Here is a 20,548-nt window from a genome sequence, read left to right as displayed (position 1 = left end):
ATTTGATCAAAACACCTGACACCATCACAAGATTTCTCAAAAATACAACCTATATACTGAGTAGATCAAAGAGAATGCGATGACGATTTGATGGGACAAGATGACATCATGGAACCGGTTATGTATGACTTGATGTACATACTGGGGGAGAAGCTTCGTAGCTTGAGATGGATCTGAGGAATGATTGGGGAAACCCTACAATCAGATTGTTTACGACTGCTTAAGATGATGACAGTGTTTAAAGACCACAGAAAGGAGGCGTAGGAATTGCATGAGCAACGGCGGATCCACATATAAGTTCGGAAGGTCAACTGACCGAAGTAAAATATTGAAATAAAGTTTTTTTGCATGTAAAATGCTGAAATTCTTCCAGCTAAGTTGGTCATTCCTTATAAGAGCCAATAATTAACGGTCATATAATTTAGGGTTTCGGTATTTTGACAATTTTACTCGAAGTCGAAGCGCTGTATTATTCGAGTTTTCAATTTTCCACTTAAAAAAAAAAACAATTTATCTTTAACGTAAATCTATTAATCCTCTGGTTGATTTGTTTTCCAATTCCTGTGTTATCCGCGTCAGCGTAGTTTAATTGAAATTTGAAACTATAACTATATTTGGGCTCCTGGGTGTAAAGGAAATTGAGCCCATAAGCCAAAGGCCCAAAGAGTTTTTTTTTTTCTTTTTTTTGGTTCTCTTTCATTCGACCAAATTTATGCGACAATGAATAATAGACATCGCTGTTAAGAACAACCAACCAAAACCTAATGAGAATTTGCGCAATCATCAGCATGTAGTGTGTGTTGTGTTATATATAAATGTTCTGTTATCTGGGTGTCCGTGTTTGGTTTTTGCTGCTGACAGCTAGTATTCAATTACAGTTGGTGCATGTAGTAATTTTCAGACAACCTTTGTTTTTTGTTTGTTTTCTTTTTACGAGAGAATCGATCAAGAAACATATAGAATCGATGGAAGTAGACAAGATTGAAGGAGACAATGGAGTCAAGTACGGAGAAAGATTCAATTTGAGGAAGAAGAAACATGTCAGGTCACTGATACGATTCAACAACCTTCATTGCTCTGTAACGATGACTCAAATGGTGTGGAAGACCTTTGGTTGAATATTGTCTCCGACTTAATTTTGTTCTGCTTCAGAAATGTTGCAGCAGTGCAGAGGATCATCAGGGTGACCGGGGGATTCAAAGCGATGCTGAGTTTGTTCAGAATTTGACTTTGTATCACCCCAACTTGTACTGCATACCAGGTGCTCGATAAAATGTCTCCACATAAAGATACAGTCTTTTAATCCAAAAAAAAATGTTTAAGTAGCATCCAGTTATTACGGAGAGAAAGTAGTTTAGTTTGGTCTTTCGTGTAGTAGAAATCGTTTCCAGAGATTTACTGTGCCGAAGAAGAGCGGTGCAATAGATATGTGTTAAAGTTACATCTCCTTTTTAATCAGTTTCATATGAAAACACCTAGTATGATCTGATCCAAGCTTATGTTCACAAAAGGGTTGGTTTGATCGTTCTGCATGTATAGGTAGTTTTGGATCAATTTAGTGTACTAGGAACTGATATTGGCTAAGCTAGGCCCTTCACATTTGCATATTTGAATTCAATGAATCAAGAAAATCTCAGTTTTATAGTAAATGGTGATGTAAGTTTGTGATCATTTCTAGTATGTAGAGTCGGAATAATCTGAGCCTTTCTTCTTGATCCACAACCCTTAAGTGGTTGTCATGTTTCATCTACATAGGTCTTTTGTTCTGCTAATTTACGTTTGTAACTGTGAGACTTGGTTTCTATCTATTGCTTTGTAGGATCAACCAGAGAGGACTCCCCAGTTGAGAACTGTTAATTCTTAGGCTGATGTAGATGATTATACTGCAACTGATTGTGAAAGGGACTCGGGTTAAAAAAAGCAATTGTGAAGGACAAAAGTAATCCTTTATGCTTTTGGAGCTTATATTGAGGTTGGTTCACTGAACATATATTGTACTCCTAGTTCTGTCTCTTGTTTGTTTTTTTTACTTTGACAAAACATTCAGTGGAAAAACTTAACTTGAAACTGTTTCTGCTCATATAGCTAGTTCTTGATCTGTTTCTTCTCATATAGCTTAGCTAGTTCGTGATCTGTTTAATGCTTGTAATAGTTGATGGTTTGGTTACCAATGGCCTCTTTTAAGTGGGTGACTTTGTTGTTTTTGATGCAGACCCGAATTTGCTTTAAAAAGGAAATGGAGGTTAGATAATCTGTTGGCATATGCGCAGTCTCAAAGGTAAGTTTGTTTACCACCCTCGGTAATGTGATGATGTAAAACAGAGTTGGTTTTACTATATAGTTAAGGTTTTGTATTAACCTATGATGTTGTTAAACTAAGTGTGAATGATTAAGTTGTAAGATTAAATCTGTTGGCATATGGTTTGATAATCTGCTGGCATATGGGCAGTCTCAAAAGGTAAATTAAAGGGGATGTATTGAGTTAGTTATTTATCAAAGCTTTGTTATTAAAGCCCTAAATCCTCAATTCATCAAACTTTGCTATTTATCTTCTTTACCATATTGCTTCGAGAAACAAAGAGTTTTGTTGATTTGACGGCGCAAGCTCACTACTGGGAGTTATAACGGTGGTGGTGTAGGAATGGTTACTGACACTGTGCACTGTATATTCTCTCTCATGCCCTTGTAAGATTACTGTGCACTCACTTGGTTCCGTGGAGCTAAGGACAAGAGACTTAAAGAGTTAAGTGGAACTTTGATCCGTTTGGTGATCCGGCTTAAACACTTGTTAAACCTATTAAAACAAGAGGATGCACTAAGTGTATAGCCCGATCTTGTATCCTTGGGTCCGTTTCCCACGGTTTACGGCTCTAAATACCCATCCTCTCACACAAGCCTTATCTGTCTTTGCCAACATTGTTTCGGACACACTTCGTAACACAACGTTCTCACACAAGCCTTGGACAAGTCATGCTAGCGTAGCTCAATTACTTCTACTCACAGATCAGTAAAAGAGAGCTAGGTAATATTTTTTTGAATATCAAAACCTTTTTGTTTTTTCTTCAAAACACATAAAAAATGTTATTTAATTTCCTTGTAATTGATTATATAAATATATTATTTATAACAATTATATATTATTTTTATATATCTTTTAAAAAGATTACTAAATCAAAAAAAAAATCTCTCTATAAATAAATAATTGATTAAATAAAACCTCTATTCTATACAAGGCATCCCAAAACCCAACATGTTCTAAAGATTTTTGAACTAAGCAAGTTTGCATATATCCTCGTAGATAATGGACTCGATGACTCTTCCATCATAGACACCTTTCTCGATCTGCACTTTAGCACAAAACTTCTCTGTATCCAAACCCAACAACCTTGCATTCGAACCACGGTATGCCCCATTCACTATCTTCACTGTCCCTCCTATATGTGGAAGCACCGTCTCTAGCTTCTCCTGTTCAACTATGCGCACATGCTTAGAATCAAGCATTTCAATCTCCCCACCATACTTATCAATCACTTTCTTCACAACACCTTTATGCTTATAATATCCCTTACTCATCACCTTCACGATGATCCCTTCGAACAACCAGTAATCTTTACGATTCATCCTCTCCTTCTTCTTCTCTTCCTCCTTCATCAACTCATCCAAAGCTGATCTCTTATTCTCCTTCGAGTCCCCGCTTCTCTTCCTCTTCTCCCCTCTCCCAACCTTCTCATTCCCTTCATCGTCAAACACGATTTTCAAGCTCTCCCCTCTCTCTTTACCCGTAGCAACCTGTTTAACCCCTACACCAAGAGCAAACCCAACCTTAACTCCACTCTTCAACTTCACATCATCATTATCCTCAACAACTTCTTCACCACGACCAGCATTCAATTTCACAGCAGCTCTCTCAATCTGCTTCTGAATCTCCCTCTCTTGTTTCTGCTCATCAGCTAAATCACTCTTAACTCTCTTGTTCTTCAATCTCTCCTTAAACATAGTCTCTGAATCTCTATCGATATAAGTAATAAACCAACCTTTAGGAGTCTCTTCAACCTTACACTTACCTTTCTTTCCAAGATACTTGACGAACTCAGTCAACGTCGCCCACTCAGTCGAATTCATATGAACATGGTGTCTATCGTTGATATACTCGTTGTAGACAACAGTGGCGGCGACACGAGAGAAACGGTGGCTCCGCCGCATCAGATCGAGAAACGTCCGCTCGAATTCTTCAGAGTAACCATCGACGACACGAGCGGGATTCTGGCCAAAGACTTGCATCTGCCTCTGGTGAGATTCGCTCATACAATGACACTTGAATCCGTTCTCGTCTCGGCATTGTTTCTGACACATCTGACAATACCACCGAAGCTTTTGAAGACCTTTGGATTTCATTCGATTCCCAATCTCCTTCGGGGTTAGGAATTCGTTCTTAACCATCGATTCGTACAAAAAGTTACGGTCTTTTGGGGAATTGAAATCTAGGGCTTTTTTAGGTAATGCAACTGATCATCAATTCAGATCAGGAGAGCAGAGACCTGACTTTATAATGGAGAGGAGTATGACGAAGATTCAATCTGGGAGATTTTGGAAAAATCGAGTATTCGAGATGAGTTTTCTTCGAGAATCGAGATGATGAATGGAGGAGGAGTCGGCGATAAGCGAGAGAGCCACTTCTTAACCAAAATTAGGGTATACTTGTATTACAACCCGTGCAATGCACGGCTAAAGCTTTTCTATTAATAAATTTATCTTTTTTTTTTTTTAATAAATTTATCTTATCATCCAAACCATACGTTATACTAGGGAATGCAAATAAAGAAAGCTATATTGAAAGAGGGAAAACGATTAAAGAAAAAGGAAAGACAGGCTGAGGCTGAGGAGAACAGGCTCACACTGACAGGAACACTGCGAGGAAGCTAACTCCTGCAGAGAAACGTGAGAAGAAAGAAAGGAAGCTTTTTGGTGATCCAGCAACAGTTGAGACGATTGTGTCGGTGTACAAGATCAACAAGAAGCTGTCGCATCCCAAAACAATATTCAAAGTGGAGAAGAATGCAAAACAGAACATATTAACAGGGTGTATAGTGTGATGACGGAGGGAATGAGTGTTGTTGTGGTTGAGGGTAAAAGCAAATCAATAAACAGATATAAGAATCTAATGCTGAAGAGAATAAACTGGAAAGAGGCAGAGAAGAAGGAAGAGGAGGAGAATGGTAGAAACAAGTGTTGGTTAGTATGGCAAAGAAATGTTGAGAAACCGAATTTTCATAGGTTTCATGTTCAAGAGTGCTTGAATGAATCTGCTGGCAAGAAAGTTTTCACGGATGCTGGTGTTGCTCACTACTGGGATCTTGCTCTCAATTACATAGACGACTAAAATCCTCCTCCTTTTACTGTAATGTCTCGGGTACTATTTGTTAACTTCTTTTCTTGAGTAATAAGTTTTTGTCTTGCTCTAACCAACAATGAAATTCAAAACCTATATTTCAAATTCGAAAACTTATACTAATGAATAATGATTCGTTGAAAAAAAGGTAGAAGTATAGTCTAGTTCACGTTAAATATTGGGTCTACCTTGCAAATTGTTTTATAAAAGGGTCATATTGAAAAATTTCTAGTAATATGAGGGTACATATGTTTAAATATTTCTGCTACTCTGTAAGCCTTTGATGGGGTTGCTGCAGATTCATTGACTCAAATCCAAAACTAAGAAGCACGAACCTACTTTGATTCGTACGATTATGGCGATTACGGCGACTAAACTGGTATCTCTTACTCTCTTATGGATTCTCGTCCTGTTCGTCACACTTGCTCTCATTCAGGTTAATTTGATATTCTTCTTTTTAATAGTTTCTTGATCTGGGTAACTATGGATGACTTACGTTTGCGGCTTCAATGTTCAATTTTGGCTTCTTAGATTAAATTGACTGATGTTGCGGATCCTAATGTCAGTGAGCAGATTGTTGATGCTAAGATTAATCAGGTGAGGTCGGAACCCATTGCCTTGTTTGGTCTATAAAGGTCTGATTCAGGTTTTTCTAATTTCGGGTTTTTTGAGATTTTTGAGGAGGGAGAGGATTTAGAAGGAGTAACTCACAAAGTTTACTTTGACATTCAGATCAATGGTTCACCAGCTGGTAAGAAAGTTTCGACCTTTTTCTATTTTAAGTTGGAGTTTGAATTTTAAAGTTTTGATTTTTATATGTGAATTTGGGTCTATTTGGTTGTTTTTGATGCAAATAGTTGATTGAGGATGTTTCAAATTCCGGAATTAGCTCAGTTGCTTGATCATATAAGTGGATGCATTGTGTATATGAAAACATTAGTCTTAGAATTAGATAGTGATGTAGCTTACGGTGGTACTGTAACTGTTGTTGGTTTGTAGCTTTAGAAACTTTCTGCAGCTCATGCAAATAGAGTTTATAGTAACATTTGCATCTTGTCATGTACAGGGCGCATTCTCATCGGTCTGTTTGGGAAGATAGTTCCTAAAACTGCAGGTAATTTTTTTTTTAATATAGATTGACCAAACCCTTCACATTGTCTTGTCTACTTGTCCCTGAGTTGTTTCTTACTGAATCCTTGGTTTCTGTTGCAGAGAACTTTCGAGCACTTTGCACTGGTAGCCAAGTAACCTTTTGTTTCCCCTTTAAAACTCCTGGTCTTTAGTTTTTCAATCATGCCTTCTTCTGAGTTCTGAGCCAAGAGACTCTTTAATTTGGTTTGATGTTTATTCACCCGGTGCAGGAGAGAAAGGAGTTGGAAACATGGGGAAATCTCTTTATTTCAAAGGAAGCATCTTCCATAGGATCATTCCTGGCTTCATGATTCAGGGTGGAGATTTTACACGAGGCGATGGGCGAGGTGGAGAGTCCATCTATGGCGATAAATTTGCAGATGAGAACTTTAAACTCAAACACACTGGGCCAGGTATGCGCTAAAGCTCTACCTCTTATGTAACCAATAAACTCAATATATACTCAACAACGAAACACTTACGGGTTGAGTCTGCAAATGGATTTCAGGAATCTTATCAATGGCAAACTCAGGACCAGATTCTAACGGTTCACAGTTTTTCATCACAACAGTCACCACGAGTTGGTAAGCGGGCCTGATGTTTTGTTTTCTTGTCTCCAGAATCTTCAATCTTAGTTTTGATTTTGTGTTCGACAATAATGTGACAATGAAATCTTTCTGTTTTGGGAAAGGTTGGACGGACATCACGTTGTGTTTGGGAAGGTATTGTCTGGCATGGAAGTAGTGCGCAAGATCGAAGCGCAGGGACAAGATAGTGGAGAGCCCAAAGGAAAAGTCATTATTTTTGCTAGTGGAGAAGTTTCTTTGTAATATCGTCTTCAAGTTTTCTTTCTTTTGTATCTCTCTGTCTGAGTTTTTTTTTAACCTTCCTCCGAATGAACAAGAGAATACAAAAGGAAAACTTACAATTCATGTTTCAATGGTAGAGAATACAAAAGGAAACCTTTCAATTAGTAATAGTCTCTTTTTTTTTTTTTGTCTGTCGTGTCAACCAAGTTTCCTTACACCTATATAAATTACAACATCATCAGAACTAAGCAAGACATTACTACAAAGAAACATATCAAAGAACTAAAGCAAAAGCCCTAACTTGTTCCTCTTTTTTTTTTCCTACTTGGATCATGGATAGCTTACCTTTGCATATCCTCGATGAGATTCTCTTCAAACTGGATCTCAAGTCTCTGGCGATGATGCAATGCACGGGCCGTAGATCACTCAAATCCTATATATCGGACAAATTCAAATATGAATACTTATCTGGACACGGATCCCATTTGCTTCACATCTCCACCTTTGGCTCCAACATAATCTTCTGGCACTCTTGGGGCGACCCTAGGTTTGCAAGTTTCATAGGACCCTTACGGTACAAGAATCGGATTCTCAGCTCCTGTTCCGGCCTTCACCTACTCTTCCATAAGCATGGTCTCTTCGTCAGGAATCCCCTCACGAATACGTCTCAATTCCTGGATCACTCTGGATCAAATCTTCTTCCTCTCCGCAGCGTTGAAGGTTTTCGACTTAAACGGTATAAAGTAAACCGGTTCGGGTTAGCAGTTGATCAAATCGATCAAAGATTCAAAGTTGTATGCATAAAGGAGCTTAGTGCTTTGAACTTTGACGGAACAATGTATCAATTCGTGATTAGGACCGGAGAGTCCTGCTGGAGATTATCGGAAACCACCATTACTTGCGACGGCTCGAGCAATCTCATGCGGCGTATGAAATCTGTTTACTTTAACGGATATGTTCACTGGTTGAGAGAAGATGGAAAAATCTTAGCTTTCAATCCCGAAACAGAGCAAGCACGACTGATTCCGATCAAATTCCCCCAAGAACATAACTCGACGGTAAGGATGTTAGCAGCTGCAGACAAAGAACTAAGATTGATAACGGAAACAGAGGAAGTCATCTTCATTTATGCCCTTGAGAGTATTCTGACGACAGACGATCGCAAGTGGGTCTTAATGAAGCGGTATGAGAAGAGAGAGAGGGTTAGGTACAGCTGGAACGTTGCGGCGTACGACGGCAAGTGTGTAATGGTGAGAGAGAAGGAGGAGGAACGTTACAATGGAGTGGTTCATGTGTATGACTTGAAACGTGAAAAACGAGTCGCTTCGTTTACAAGTTTGATATGGAGACTCATTGATGGAATAACCTATTATGAGAAAAAGAGACTTAAAAAACGATCGATTGACGAAAAGGAAGGCAAATTATATGTGGATTTGCTGCAGAGATTCAACAAAAGAATGAGATCATTGTTGGTTAATGAGTAGATGATTTGTAGCTGGAGCAACACTGCCACTAAAAGAGACACCAATAAAAACTGAGTGCGGTGTTGTTGCCGCCTAACATCATTGGCCTGGAGGACTCCATGAGTCTAGATTCTTTAGAAAGATTTATGTAGTCAATGGATACATAAATTGAACCAACCTAAACTTCAAGAAAATCCTGTAACAAAATGATGATCTTAGAACATAATTCGTATTTTTAAGATTTGTGGGTGTGTCTAGAAATGAAAATAGTTTTACCTGACGAAGCTGATATGAACACCACGACTCCAATGAGTAGCAGAACAATCAGTGCAGAGAAATAATCCGCATGTAACCAATGCCCAAGTAGGATTCTTCGCACTACAATTATATTATTCTTACTTCGAAGCTGATATATATGGATGTTCATATTATAACTTTATTAGAGCATTTCCAATAGTTAGATACTCCACTAATTAATATAGTAATGATATTTTTAGTGTAATTTTATTTGAAAGCTCATCTCAAATTTTTAGTTTGAGATTTATGTTGCCACGTCGAGTTTGTATTTAGTTTTTTGCGTTTTGAATAAATAAGGGGAGGTATTGCCTCCCCTTGGCCTACCAAATTTTTTTTTTTACCTCCAATGGTGAGATAATTAAAGTTTCTCGATAATATAAAATATTAGTATTTAGTGTAATTAAGTATCTCAATAATATAATATTACCATTTGTAGTGTAATTTATGTAGGTAAATAATTATCTAAGGCATTGTTCTAAATTAGAGAATATCTCATTAGTAATTTTCAATATATCAAATTATATCTTAAACATATTTAGTTGTATTCAGTTTTTTTGGTCAAACATATCTTATTGTATTAATTAGTTATATATATAATCTATAATAATAATAATCTATATTAATATTTTTGAATTATATTTTGTGTTCTACCATTTAAGTTATACTTATTTACAAAGTTAATCCCTACAAAATTGCACAAAATAATAACTAAAAAATATGGCAATTTAAAATCAAGTACTCAATTAATATGTCTATAAAATCGTTACACAAATTTGATTCCTAAAATATCTCTTCAAAATTAATTTCTATTTTCCTAAATCAATTTTTGTTTATGCTGATACAACCTTTACATTTAACATTATATTCCTAAATTTGATATCTTGAATCGAGTATTATCCTTATCATATCTCCACTTCATTGCTATTTTCCTTTTATCAATTAAAATCTTACAAACATTGCTTATACCTTATAAATAGTTTAAAATACTATATAATATGGTTATATGGTGGGACGAGTGATAAGATTTGACGGGTTTGAATTAATATTAGTACAAATTTAAAATATTATTAATTCGATGTTAAAATATGGGTTAAATTCTCATTTAATTATTTTGTCAACAATACAAATATTAGAATATTAGACATATCAAACCAAGATAGTTTAACTAAATTCTGTAAAACAATTAAATTATTAGCAAAATTGTTTTTTAATCAAATAATATCTTATAAATTACTTATTATGTATTTTATTATTTATATTAATAATGAACAATCCAAATACTACTTAACTAAATATAACACACAAATAGAAGTTAAAATTCTACTAATTAAAAATTTATCTTGCGGTGTACCGCGGGTAAAAAATCTAGTAATTATCAAAAACCATAAACCTGCATAAAGTCTTCAAATCTAGTAATTATAACATTCAATTCAAACCTTAAAAACTTACTTTAATCCACACATCATCTTGATGTGGGAAAATGTTATGGTTTAGAAACATTAAAGTTCACTCAATGTGTGGATATTGTATGAATTGACACATACAATTGTATAAGATCCCAAAATAGGTATTCATGAGTTAAAAATGAGGGTTATCAACTAGCTCCATACATTTTTGAAATGTGGTTTTCACTTGCTTTTCACATTAGAATTTGATTTCCCTTTTTTCTTCATAAATATGGTTTGTATGTATAGGCCGATTTAAAGTTGTCGTTTAACATACCTACAATTAAGATATAATTAGCTTTAAAATTATATATAGTTAAAAAAAATTGGAAAGATTTACTGTATCATTTTTTTTTATATTACTAAATTTGTGTTCTAATGATAAGTCCATTGACAACCATAAAATTTTAAAACCTTGTTTAGTATTAATTAAATAATCAAGAAACATGGATTTATATATTATTCAAAAACAGATTATTTTATACTTTGAATTTGTGATTTTTTAGTGATGATGAACATCATTTGGTTCAGAGCCACAGGTTTACTAATGGGATAATTTGGTTAGTGATGATGAACATCATTAATTAATGTAACAGCGGATGATTAATGAACAACAAAGAAGGAAAAGAAAACCAAAGTCTCGTCGTTACTTTATCAAATTTAACTTTACCAAAGCGCTTCCTACATTTCTCTCAGGATTCAAGATCAATCTCAAGTAACAGCTGTTACTGATTCGTGAGAAGATTCCAAAGATGTTTGCTTCCTTCTTGGTCAATCCCTCTTGTCCAGTTTGGTTTTCCTTCTCCTTTGTGTCGATTCGATTTCAAAACTCTCATTCGTTGTTGTTGTTGTTGTCTCAGGTTGTTTCAATGGCACACAGAGATCGACTAAGTATTCTACCAAATGAAATTCTTCAGAGAATCTTGTCATTATTGCCGACAAAGGATGCCGTGTCTACTTCTATTCTCTCCCATGGATGGCGTGAACGGTATCCCTCGATCTCTAATTTAGGTTTCCTCAGGGAGCGGATGTAGATAGGTTTGTGGATTTTGTTAATCATGTCATAGCTGTGCGTGGAGATCATTTTCTTATTGAGAAATTTTCTCTCACCGTTCTTAGAGATTGAGGACGACCATCTTAATGCCTGGATCTTGTATGCATTGGGGCAAGATGTCAAGAATCTGAAGCTAGGAATCTTTGAGTTGGGAGGTGTTGAAGACTATGATATTCCTGGAGGGATTTTTCAGTCTGAGAATCTTGTTAAGCTGAAGATCTCATCTACCAACTTTCACATCATTCCTCTTGAAGGTCTTGTGGTTCATCTTCCTAATCTGAAGTCCCTCTACCTTTGGTCAAGAGGTGGTTGCTGGAGTTAGGCTTGCCAACATTGTCTCTGGTTGTCCTAAGCTTGAGAAGTTGGTAATGCACGATATCAAGTGGTTCAGATGGGAATCCTGCACTGTGTCTAGCCCAACTCTCCAGGTGTTCAAGTTTTCTTACGATGACGAGGGTGAAGCCGACCGTGACAGATGTCTGCAGAACGTCTCCTTTGACACTTCAAATCTTCTCTACTTGGATTACTCTGATGATGTTGCTAGACAGTATCACTACAAAAAAAAAGTGTGGTATTACATCATTCATTTTCTATTTTTCATCAGTTTTAAATGATACAAAAATAATTTGCATCACTTTAATGAATGATTTATACTTTGTTGATACAAATTATTTGTATCAATTGAAATAAATATTTGTTTCAGTTACTGAATTGATGTTCATTTACATCACTTATAAAAAATGTTGCAAGTCTTACATTATTTTTACTAAATTGATATAAAATATTTGCATCATTTATCAAAACTAATGTAAAATCGTTATACCAATTTTAAAAGCAAAATGTTAAAATCAATATTATAATAAATTTTATGAAAATATTTTTCTGTAGTACAATATTTAATTATTTGTATTTTTAATTATATTTGTTTATATATATACTATTGATATTTATAGTATATATTATTTTTACTATATTTATGATGGCCCCCACAATTAGTTGTTATCCCACTAAACTTAAGTAATGGTAATCAAATAGGTTTAAGTATTTATAATAGGTAGATCTCAGCACTCTTTAAAGAGTGGTCGATGTGGGATTGTAAAACTCCCTCTACCTACCAACGAAAAAAAAAAAAAAATTGACAACAATAAAAAATAAGTAATTACATTAATTCATTAATCTTTCCTTGTTTTTTGTTGATAATAAATAAATAAGTAAATTTTTAATAAATTACATGAGGTAAATCAATTTACATAAGTGATTTTTAATTATAGCTAGTATAAATTAACATCAGTTTTTATTGATATAAATTTTGTATCATATTAAAAAGTGATGTCAAAAAAATTAATAGATTCATCAATTATCTAAATAATGTGAATCTATAATTTATATCAATTCTTTTAAAAGTGATACAAACACATAAAGGTTAAATCAGTTTTGTTTAATTGATGTCAAATAAGTTTATTAAAACATCACTTTAATAACTGATGCTTAATTATATTTGTTTGTTTCATTTTTAAATAAGTAATTCAAAGTAACATTACTTAATTGTATGATACAATTTAAGTGATACAATACACTCAATTTTTTGTAGTATATCCACTGTTGCAGTTTGGTTCTCTTCATGGTTCCAAAATCCGTCTTCAGACAATAGATGAAGAAGAGGCCAATGAGGACGAAGAAGCTGAGCCTGTTCTTGCTGATGCATCTAGTTTCTTTCTAGGACTTACTCAAGTGAGGAAGCTCTACTTGGTTGCAGATACTATTGAGGTTTGTTGAGACATACATCTCTTTCTTTTCGTTTGCCTTTGTTTATATAGTGATAAGCGAGTACCTTGATCTGTGTGTGTGTGTTTCACTTGCAGGTGCTTACATTCCACTGTGAGCAAATACCCGTATTCGAACACCTCATGACACTGGATATTGAGTGTCATATGACTCTAGGATGGGGATTACTACCAAACCTGCTCAACAACTCTCCACAACTTCAAGCCCTTGTCCTACATGTAAGAAATCCCAAACTCCTCCTTATAATCCATCTCTTTACTACCATCGTTTTTTTTTCTTTTCCAAAAACATATGAGAAACTCCATCTTTTTTATGTATCAGAGACTCTTCCATGACAATACTGATACATGTGGACAGTTGTGTCCCTGTAGAGCTGCCGATCTTTCTTGCTTATCAACATCCCCAGTGAAGATGGTTAAGATTTTTGAACATGATAACGAAGCTGATGTTGATGAAGCAAGGTTTCTCAACTACATCAAGCATTTCTTGAAGAAAATGCCCCAGCTTGCTGATCTCATTGTGTAATGTCTTCCCTCTTCTTCTGCATCCAAGAAACTTAGCATCCAGCAGCGACTTGGAGTCACTCAGGATATTGCTTCTCCCTTGGCCCGGATCCAAGTACTATGATCTTGATTACTCTTCTAATTCCTCTTTTGCTCATTGAGAAGCCTCTTTTGTCATTGAGAAGACTTTGTGACTCTGTCTCTTGCTAGCATTTCTCTTTCCTTAGTATCGATTGCTTTTCTTTCTGATCTATAACTCTGTCTCTTGCTATTGCTGCACTTATAGAATTGCTGAATGATGTATAACTCTTATGTTTCTGTTGTTCTTGATGACTTTCTCTGAATGATCTATAACTCTTATGTTTCTGTTGTTCTTGATGACTTTCTCTGTCCTTAGTATCGATTGCTTTTCTTTCTGCTCGATGGTGGCTCAATTGGGAACTTTAGGTTTAGAGGAGTTAAAAAAGATTTTCTAGTTTAACAAGTAGCAGCAGTTGTTGATCCGAGTCATTTGATAGTAGTGGGCCTTAGGGCTTGATTGGAACAACATATACTAGAGCATTAACATTATGCAGCATAAGCATTAAGGTGCATAAGTTGTATGCTCTGATTAATATAGCACATTTAGTTGATTGGTATAGCAAGTGAATATCATATATGATATTTATATGTAAAATATGATATTAATTAAATAAATATAATTTAAATGTGTTTCATTAAGAAAATTAATTATCACTCATTGCTATATAATATTTTTAATATATTTTATATTTAATAAATACTATAAATTGTTATGTATATATATGTGTAATTTAATAATTTTCAATTATATATATTTACAAAGTAACATATTAATTAGAAAATAATTAATATATATTATAATTTTTTATAAAACTTTATATCTATATTTACATTTTTAATTTTAACTTTTTAAAATATATATAATATAACCCATTAAACTATAATAAAACAATAATATATATTATAAATATTATATCGACATTAACATTTTAATGTATTAAATAAATTATTATATTAATTTAAATAATCACATTAAGTAATTTCTCATATAGATATCTTATAACAAATAATTTTATATTTTATGAAATCATAATTTTCTATTTTTACAAAATAAATTAATTATTTAAAATTATATTAATATATATTAATATTTTAGAGTTAAATGCTTGGAAAATGCTTCAAATTAGAGCATATAAAAAGAGAGCATATGAGAGCATGTGCATCTTCTAAATACTCTCTTATATGCTTTCCTAATAAAATATTGATTGGATGATAAAATTAAAAAAGCTTCTTCATATTCCCTGCCTTAATAATTTGACATTATCTCTGCTCTCAGTTTTCTTTTTAACGTCTACTAATTGTGTTAAATGGGATTAAACATTAAAAATTCATTAGTGATCACAATGTTTTATTCATCATAGAAAAAGTCAAAATAAGACCCATATTATTAAGCCGGTCTTCCCCTATGCGAACCAAAACGAATTAAAATCTAAGGTCGAAGAATGTACAATTTTAAAATAAATCTGAGAGAGAGATAGAGAAGGAAAGAGCTCAAGCATCATTCATCTTCATCGCTAGCCAAGTCGTTGCTATCATGAGGACCCGAAATCTTATATCTGTTACAAAACAAAAGGTAAACATTTGAGATCAAATACATTCTTAAAACCAAAAATTTGTGTTTATGTTGGAAATTTGAGATGTGATTAATTGAAAAATCAAGAAAAAATTCTCACAATTCAAGAACGGATTTTCCTTCCTTGTACTTTTGGCTCTTATCATGTGCAAACTCCTGAATTCATAAACGCACAAGTACAACAACAACAACAACAACAAAAACAAAGATTAACTCAACTCCTTGGTACAAACGCAATCAAACATGCATTAATTATGTTCGCAAACTATTTTTTTTGTTGTCTTACGTATTTCCACCCAACATTTGATCCACAACCAACACAAAAAATGTCAACTACGGTATGCATTCCAGTTATCATCATTCTGTCTTCTTTCACTCCAACCGAGATGTTTACACTAAAACGAAAAAAAAATACACAATGTTAAGACCATTAATCAAGGATAAATATATCTTGTCTAATGTCTTAAGAGTTAGATAAATTACAAGTGGCCATGAAATCAGAAAGACTTACACGTTGTTGAAGAGATAAGCTCTTCCATGCTTGCATTGAAAAGTCTGCACAAGTTTTTAAAAGTCACTAATATATATATATATATATATATATATTTAAATACGAGCTTTGTTGTTATAGCGATCAAGAAACCATGCATCCATAGACATGAAACATATAACAACTCATGATGCAATGATCGGATCACAAAGAGGATCACAATATATTAGTTCGATTTTACACATGATCATGGAACAAAGGTGCTAATTTATCTAAGGGTCTACAATCAGATTCACGATCAATAAAAAAAAAAGACAACGAGATCATGGAGGATTGAAAAGATCAAACCTTGGAAATGATGTCTTGCTCTGTAGAAAGATGAGTCTTACAGTGTTTGCAGATGTAGATGTTCCCTTCCAGATCCACCATAAAAACCCTACCCATCTCTTTGATTCAAAAAATAACTATATCCTTAATTACGTGAATCGAATAATCCCTTAAATCGAGTCTTCCTTTGGTTTATAGTGGGGAGAAGGAGGAAATTGAGGGGAAAATAGTTGGACTATGGGAGATTTTCTCGGTAGCGTATAAAAACTGTGAACTTGATTCGGTCTTATTGTATCTTTTTTGGAGGAGGTTATGTAAATTACCAAGAAACGTGGATTTAAATATTATTCAAAAACGGAAATTATACTTTGAATCCAACCAATATCCAATATACCAGGCGACCAAAATTCTAAAAATATATCATTTTTTCACTTAGTTATATTTTTCTTCAATAAATATATACGAAAATTCTATACAAAAGAAAACATTATAATGTTACGTCAAATGGACAAATAAAAAGAAACTAGAAAAAAAAAAAAAAAGAAAAAAAAAACGAGGCGGATTTACAGCGATAGTGGATGGGGCACGTGCCCCACACTATTTTAAATAATTTCTTTAGAGATCAGCAGTACATATTATAGTCATCTAGATAATTTAGTAATAGTGTGCCACACGTAACCTAAGAGTGCCTAGTTCGATATTTTACTATTGATGCGTTTTTCTTTCTATTTTTTTTGTTTGGTTTGCCGCGGAAGTTCATGTCCTTTTTCTTAGTGTCTTACCAACATCTTCGTTATTATTGAGTGCATTTTCAATATATATATATATATATATATTTTTTTTTTTTCGTCAAAAGAGTTCAATTATATTAATTTCTTAAATAAAACTGGGTGTTTCATTGAGTTCTATTTATATATTTCTAACTCTATTTTAGCTTTTAACAAATTTTAAATCATCATTTTTAATACTTTTGAATTAAAAACTACATTTGAATTAAAAACTTTTGGTCAAATTAGTAATTTAGTAAACAATTACCGACTTTGTAATTCATTTCATATTTCAGAGTTTAAATTTATGTGACATATTAAGATATGTGAATCCAAATAATAAATTTTACATATAAATTACATGTTTGTTGTGATTTGTAACTGAGAAATTTTAGAATTAATTGTTTCTAAATGTATCTAAATATGTAGATTATTTGAAAACCAAATAGATAATATGTTCAAGATTTTGATGTCATTCTGGATTTTATATTTTAGATAGATTAAAAATAAAAATTAAATTTATTTAGTATTTATTATTATTAGTTATATTTAATTTGTGCGCCATCCAAATTAGAATACCAAATTAGTATTCTGGATCCACCGTTGCAGTGTGCTAGAAGTTTGCTCGTGCTAGAAGTTTGCTGCATGAGCGTAGAAAAATCCTTCTAGTAGTTCATGGATCCAAACATCATCTTGATGTGAAAAAGGTGACTGCTAAAAAAATATTAAAATGGACTCAATGTGTGGATATTTTATGCATTGATACATACAATTGTACAAGATCTCGAAATAGGCATTCATGAGTTAAAAAATGAGAGTTATCAACTACGTTCATGAGGATTGCACTGGCTTTTCACATTGGAATTTGATTACTTTTTTTCCTTCGTAAATATGGTATGTATGCATGGGCCAATCTAAAAGTTGTTGTTTGACATACCAACAATTAAAATATAATTAGCTGTAATTAGATATAGTTGAACAAAAATTAGCAAATTTTACTTTTTTAGTCTTTTTACACTACTAAATTTGTGTTCTAATGAAAAGTCTATTGACAACCATAAAATTTTAAAACCTTGTTTAGTTTTAATTAAATGTTCAAGAAACATGGATTTAAAATATATCCCTTTTCCACATAATAATATTTTTCTTAAATAAATATATACGAGAATTCTATACAAATAAAATATTAAAATGTTACATCAAATGGAAAAATAAAAAAGAAACTAAAACAAAAAAAAAAACCGAATATGGATCCCTCGATGTGATGAAGTCGTTTACGAGACGTCATATGTAGAAATCAAGCTCGTGAACAAGACTAAGAAAGTCTCGAATACACTAAAAAGAAGAAGAAACAGAGTATTTATATACTCTTTATCTCTAAAATGGCAAACCCAACAGTGTGTGATCTTATTCTTTTTTTTGGTTATATCAAGAATCACAATGAAGAAATATAACTCTCTACATGCATATATGTAAACTGTAAACACACCAAATGGCTCCTCTTTACTTTTACTTTTATTTAGTTAGGATAATATTCATAGAAATTTTTAGATTCTGAATCTGCTTTTGCAATGTTCGTAGTTAAACGTGTTAATATGAACCAACCTTGCCACAACTAACGAGACATATATGAACCTAACATTTTTGCGGATAAAAAAAAACCTTACGGGCTTCTCATTAACCGCATGTTTTGAGTGGTCTCCCAACCTTTTACTGTTTTGGTCCTCACTAGTTACTCCTCATGATAGGGTAGGTTAGTCTATTTAAAGTTTTCCTTTTGTCGTTGTCAGCAAAAAACATGTGGTTTGATAGAAATTGATTGTCTCGATGTAAATTCGTTTGGTTCAGTTTTATGACCCTTGACCCCATACTTCTAATGGACTATATAGATATAGATTACAGAGATTTGGACCAAATCCTCCAACTATAGCCCTATCTTTATCTCATAACTATTTGTTCCGGTAAGAGTTTCTGACTTTCATCTATCAATCTATCATCTATGTGTGAATTATATAGACTAATCCCATTCAGCGAAGTAGCGAACGGGTTACGGTTTATTTTGGTTTACATAAAAGTTTTGCACTTTGAAATATTTTAATCCCCGATTAGAGATCAAATTGAAGTTTTATAACAAATGACTTCGTCGTCGGGAAAACGGCCAATTCCCCATGAACTATGTTACTTTATCGCGTGCATACACAAAACTTTCGTCTGTGCCTATTCTCCCATTAACTACGACAAAATTTGAATATCCTACATGAACTATACAAATCTGGTTAGAAACCACAAATCATAAGACGGAGTTACTGTGCCGTTAACAAATGATGACTAAGATGCCACGTAAAGCTACTGAACGACGTCGTTTTGTTTTCTGAAAAGGAAAAAATTAAAAAATATGAGGTTAAATACTACAAAATCAAGACTTGAACTCAAGACCTCCGATGCCCACGAGCGAATCAAAACCAGCTGAACCATTTTAATAATCGTTACTCACTCAAACGGACCAAATATATATATTCAGGACAGACGCACAAATTAAGAAAAGTAACTAAGAAAAGGAAACCCTTTTCTCTGTTCTTGCTTCCTCTTTTCCGATAACATATGACTGATCTTGGCTTTTTAATCATTCTTTATGAATTTCAAAAATTGGGAGTTCGCTTTAAATTATAGCTCAACTTGATTTCTTCGGTGGATTTCTTCGTTACTCATTCTTTCATAGCTCAACTTGATTTTGTTAAAGGGAAAGGGAAAGGGAAATTAACATAAAGTTTTTTTTTCTTTTTTTTTTTAGTAAAAAGGTTAAAAATCAACATAAAGTTGAGATTGAAATTGAATTGGGTGATAAATATCTCAGTTAAAATTAATCTATGCAGTTAGGACTAGAGACGCAACAGAATGAGTGAGTCGAGAAAAGGAAGATCGGAGAAGAAGAAAGAAAATTGGGGTTCATATTTCTTAGTTTTCCAAAAAGGTTTATATTCATATATCCGTTTATACCTACAATAAATACTACAGTAGTTTAGTTGGTTAATGACTATCTCCTTGAACCTTAGGTAAACGGTTCGATTCCTGTTTTTGTTATTTTTAAATAAAATGTGGTTCCTTTTAAAATATGAAACGACGTCGTTATGTAGCTCGTGGCATCCTAGTGATCATTTGTTAACGGCACAGTAACTCCGTCTCACGATTTGTGGTTTTTAACCAGATTTGTATAGTTCATGTAGGATATTCAAATTTTGTCGTAGTTAATGGGGGAATAGGCACAGACGAAAGTTTTGTGTATGCAAGCGATAAAGTAACATAGTTCATAGGGGAATTGGCCGTTTTCCCCTTCGTCGTCAAACGTATTGTGTCACATTAGAATTCGAAACTACAAGATTTTGAATTCATCACAAAAGTAAAAGAAGCTAGCATTTTAGTCGTTTGAAAAATCC

General features: G+C 33.5%; 5 protein-coding genes, 1 long non-coding RNA gene and 2 pseudogenes across 10 annotated transcripts; 6 read left to right on the top strand and 2 right to left on the bottom strand.

Moving 5' to 3' along the window:
- Positions 731 to 2,407, top strand: LOC104712241. The gene is made up of 3 exons (XR_755492.2): positions 731 to 1,261; positions 1,820 to 1,972; positions 2,213 to 2,407. It is a non-coding gene; the product is annotated as an uncharacterized LOC104712241 (long non-coding RNA).
- LOC104712240 lies at positions 3,271 to 4,534 on the bottom strand (annotated as a pseudogene).
- Positions 4,636 to 5,380, top strand: LOC104715696 (annotated as a pseudogene).
- Positions 5,664 to 7,497, top strand: LOC104712239 (peptidyl-prolyl cis-trans isomerase CYP21-2). Of its 3 annotated transcripts, none has more exons than XM_010429092.2 (8): positions 5,664 to 5,825; positions 5,921 to 5,986; positions 6,074 to 6,140; positions 6,456 to 6,503; positions 6,602 to 6,625; positions 6,751 to 6,933; positions 7,029 to 7,104; positions 7,212 to 7,497. In XM_010429092.2, the coding sequence occupies exons 1-8, from the start codon at positions 5,745 to 5,747 to the stop codon at positions 7,348 to 7,350; spliced, it is 684 nt and encodes a 227-aa protein (XP_010427394.1). In that variant the 5' UTR covers positions 5,664 to 5,744; the 3' UTR covers positions 7,351 to 7,497. The 3 variants fall into 3 exon arrangements, with proteins under 3 accessions (XP_010427394.1, XP_010427392.1, XP_010427393.1); XM_010429090.2 differs by having other exon boundaries at positions 6,062 to 6,140; XM_010429091.2 differs by having other exon boundaries at positions 5,665 to 5,825; positions 6,071 to 6,140.
- Positions 7,662 to 8,813, top strand: LOC104715695 (putative F-box protein At1g20795). The gene has a single exon (XM_010433082.1). The coding sequence runs from the start codon at positions 7,662 to 7,664 to the stop codon at positions 8,811 to 8,813; it is 1,152 nt and encodes a 383-aa protein (XP_010431384.1).
- On the top strand, positions 11,148 to 12,210 carry LOC104712238. Of its 3 annotated transcripts, XR_755491.2 has the most exons (3): positions 11,148 to 11,304; positions 11,395 to 11,572; positions 11,654 to 12,210. XR_755491.2 is itself a non-coding variant. In XM_019230360.1 (2 exons), exons 1-2 carry the CDS (start codon positions 11,438 to 11,440, stop codon positions 11,908 to 11,910), a joined length of 342 nt encoding a protein of 113 aa, XP_019085905.1. In that variant the 5' UTR covers positions 11,313 to 11,437; the 3' UTR covers positions 11,911 to 12,210. The 3 variants fall into 3 exon arrangements, 1 of the variants encoding a protein (XP_019085905.1); XR_002033491.1 differs by having other exon boundaries at positions 11,148 to 11,288; positions 11,395 to 12,210; XM_019230360.1 differs by lacking the exon at positions 11,148 to 11,304 and having other exon boundaries at positions 11,313 to 11,522.
- On the top strand, positions 12,674 to 13,898 carry LOC104715694 (F-box/LRR-repeat protein At3g59200-like). The gene is made up of 4 exons (XM_010433080.1): positions 12,674 to 12,683; positions 13,180 to 13,355; positions 13,451 to 13,591; positions 13,695 to 13,898. Exons 1-4 carry the CDS (start codon positions 12,674 to 12,676, stop codon positions 13,896 to 13,898), a joined length of 531 nt encoding a protein of 176 aa, XP_010431382.1.
- On the bottom strand, positions 15,285 to 16,663 carry LOC104712237 (protein yippee-like At3g55890). The gene is made up of 5 exons (XM_010429088.2): positions 16,369 to 16,663; positions 16,042 to 16,085; positions 15,817 to 15,925; positions 15,631 to 15,686; positions 15,285 to 15,513 (listed from the first exon to the last, which is right to left on the bottom strand). Exons 1-5 carry the CDS (start codon positions 16,462 to 16,464, stop codon positions 15,456 to 15,458), a joined length of 363 nt encoding a protein of 120 aa, XP_010427390.1. The 5' UTR covers positions 16,465 to 16,663; the 3' UTR covers positions 15,285 to 15,455.

The sequence above is a fragment of the Camelina sativa genome, chromosome 9, assembly GCF_000633955.1.
Source record: "Camelina sativa cultivar DH55 chromosome 9, Cs, whole genome shotgun sequence".
NCBI classification, from domain to species: domain Eukaryota; kingdom Viridiplantae; phylum Streptophyta; class Magnoliopsida; order Brassicales; family Brassicaceae; genus Camelina; species Camelina sativa.
The sequence above is the reverse complement of the archived record's forward strand: the minus strand, read 5'-3'. Positions and strand labels throughout refer to the sequence as shown.

Coding starts and splice junctions, on each gene's coding strand:
- LOC104715694 (XM_010433080.1), top strand. Junction 13,356..13,450: donor TGGTTGCAGATACTATTGAG/GTTTGTTGAGAC, acceptor TTTCACTTGCAG/GTGCTTACATTCCACTGTGA. Junction 13,592..13,694: donor TTCAAGCCCTTGTCCTACAT/GTAAGAAATCCC, acceptor TTTATGTATCAG/AGACTCTTCCATGACAATAC.
- LOC104712237 (XM_010429088.2), bottom strand. CDS start 16,464: ATGGGTAGGGTTTTTATGGTGGATCTGGAAGGGAACATCTACATCTGC. Junction 16,086..16,368: donor AGCAAGACATCATTTCCAAG/GTTTGATCTTTT, acceptor AAACTTGTGCAG/ACTTTTCAATGCAAGCATGG. Junction 15,687..15,816: donor CAAATGTTGGGTGGAAATAC/GTAAGACAACAA, acceptor TTATGAATTCAG/GAGTTTGCACATGATAAGAG.
- LOC104715695 (XM_010433082.1), top strand. CDS start 7,662: ATGGATAGCTTACCTTTGCATATCCTCGATGAGATTCTCTTCAAACTG.
- LOC104712239 (XM_010429090.2), top strand. CDS start 5,745: ATGGCGATTACGGCGACTAAACTGGTATCTCTTACTCTCTTATGGATT. Junction 5,826..5,920: donor TCACACTTGCTCTCATTCAG/GTTAATTTGATA, acceptor TTGGCTTCTTAG/ATTAAATTGACTGATGTTGC. Junction 6,504..6,601: donor GATAGTTCCTAAAACTGCAG/GTAATTTTTTTT, acceptor TTTCTGTTGCAG/AGAACTTTCGAGCACTTTGC.
- LOC104712238 (XM_019230360.1), top strand. CDS start 11,438: ATGAAATTCTTCAGAGAATCTTGTCATTATTGCCGACAAAGGATGCCG. Junction 11,523..11,653: donor TCCCATGGATGGCGTGAACG/GTATCCCTCGAT, acceptor CACCGTTCTTAG/AGATTGAGGACGACCATCTT.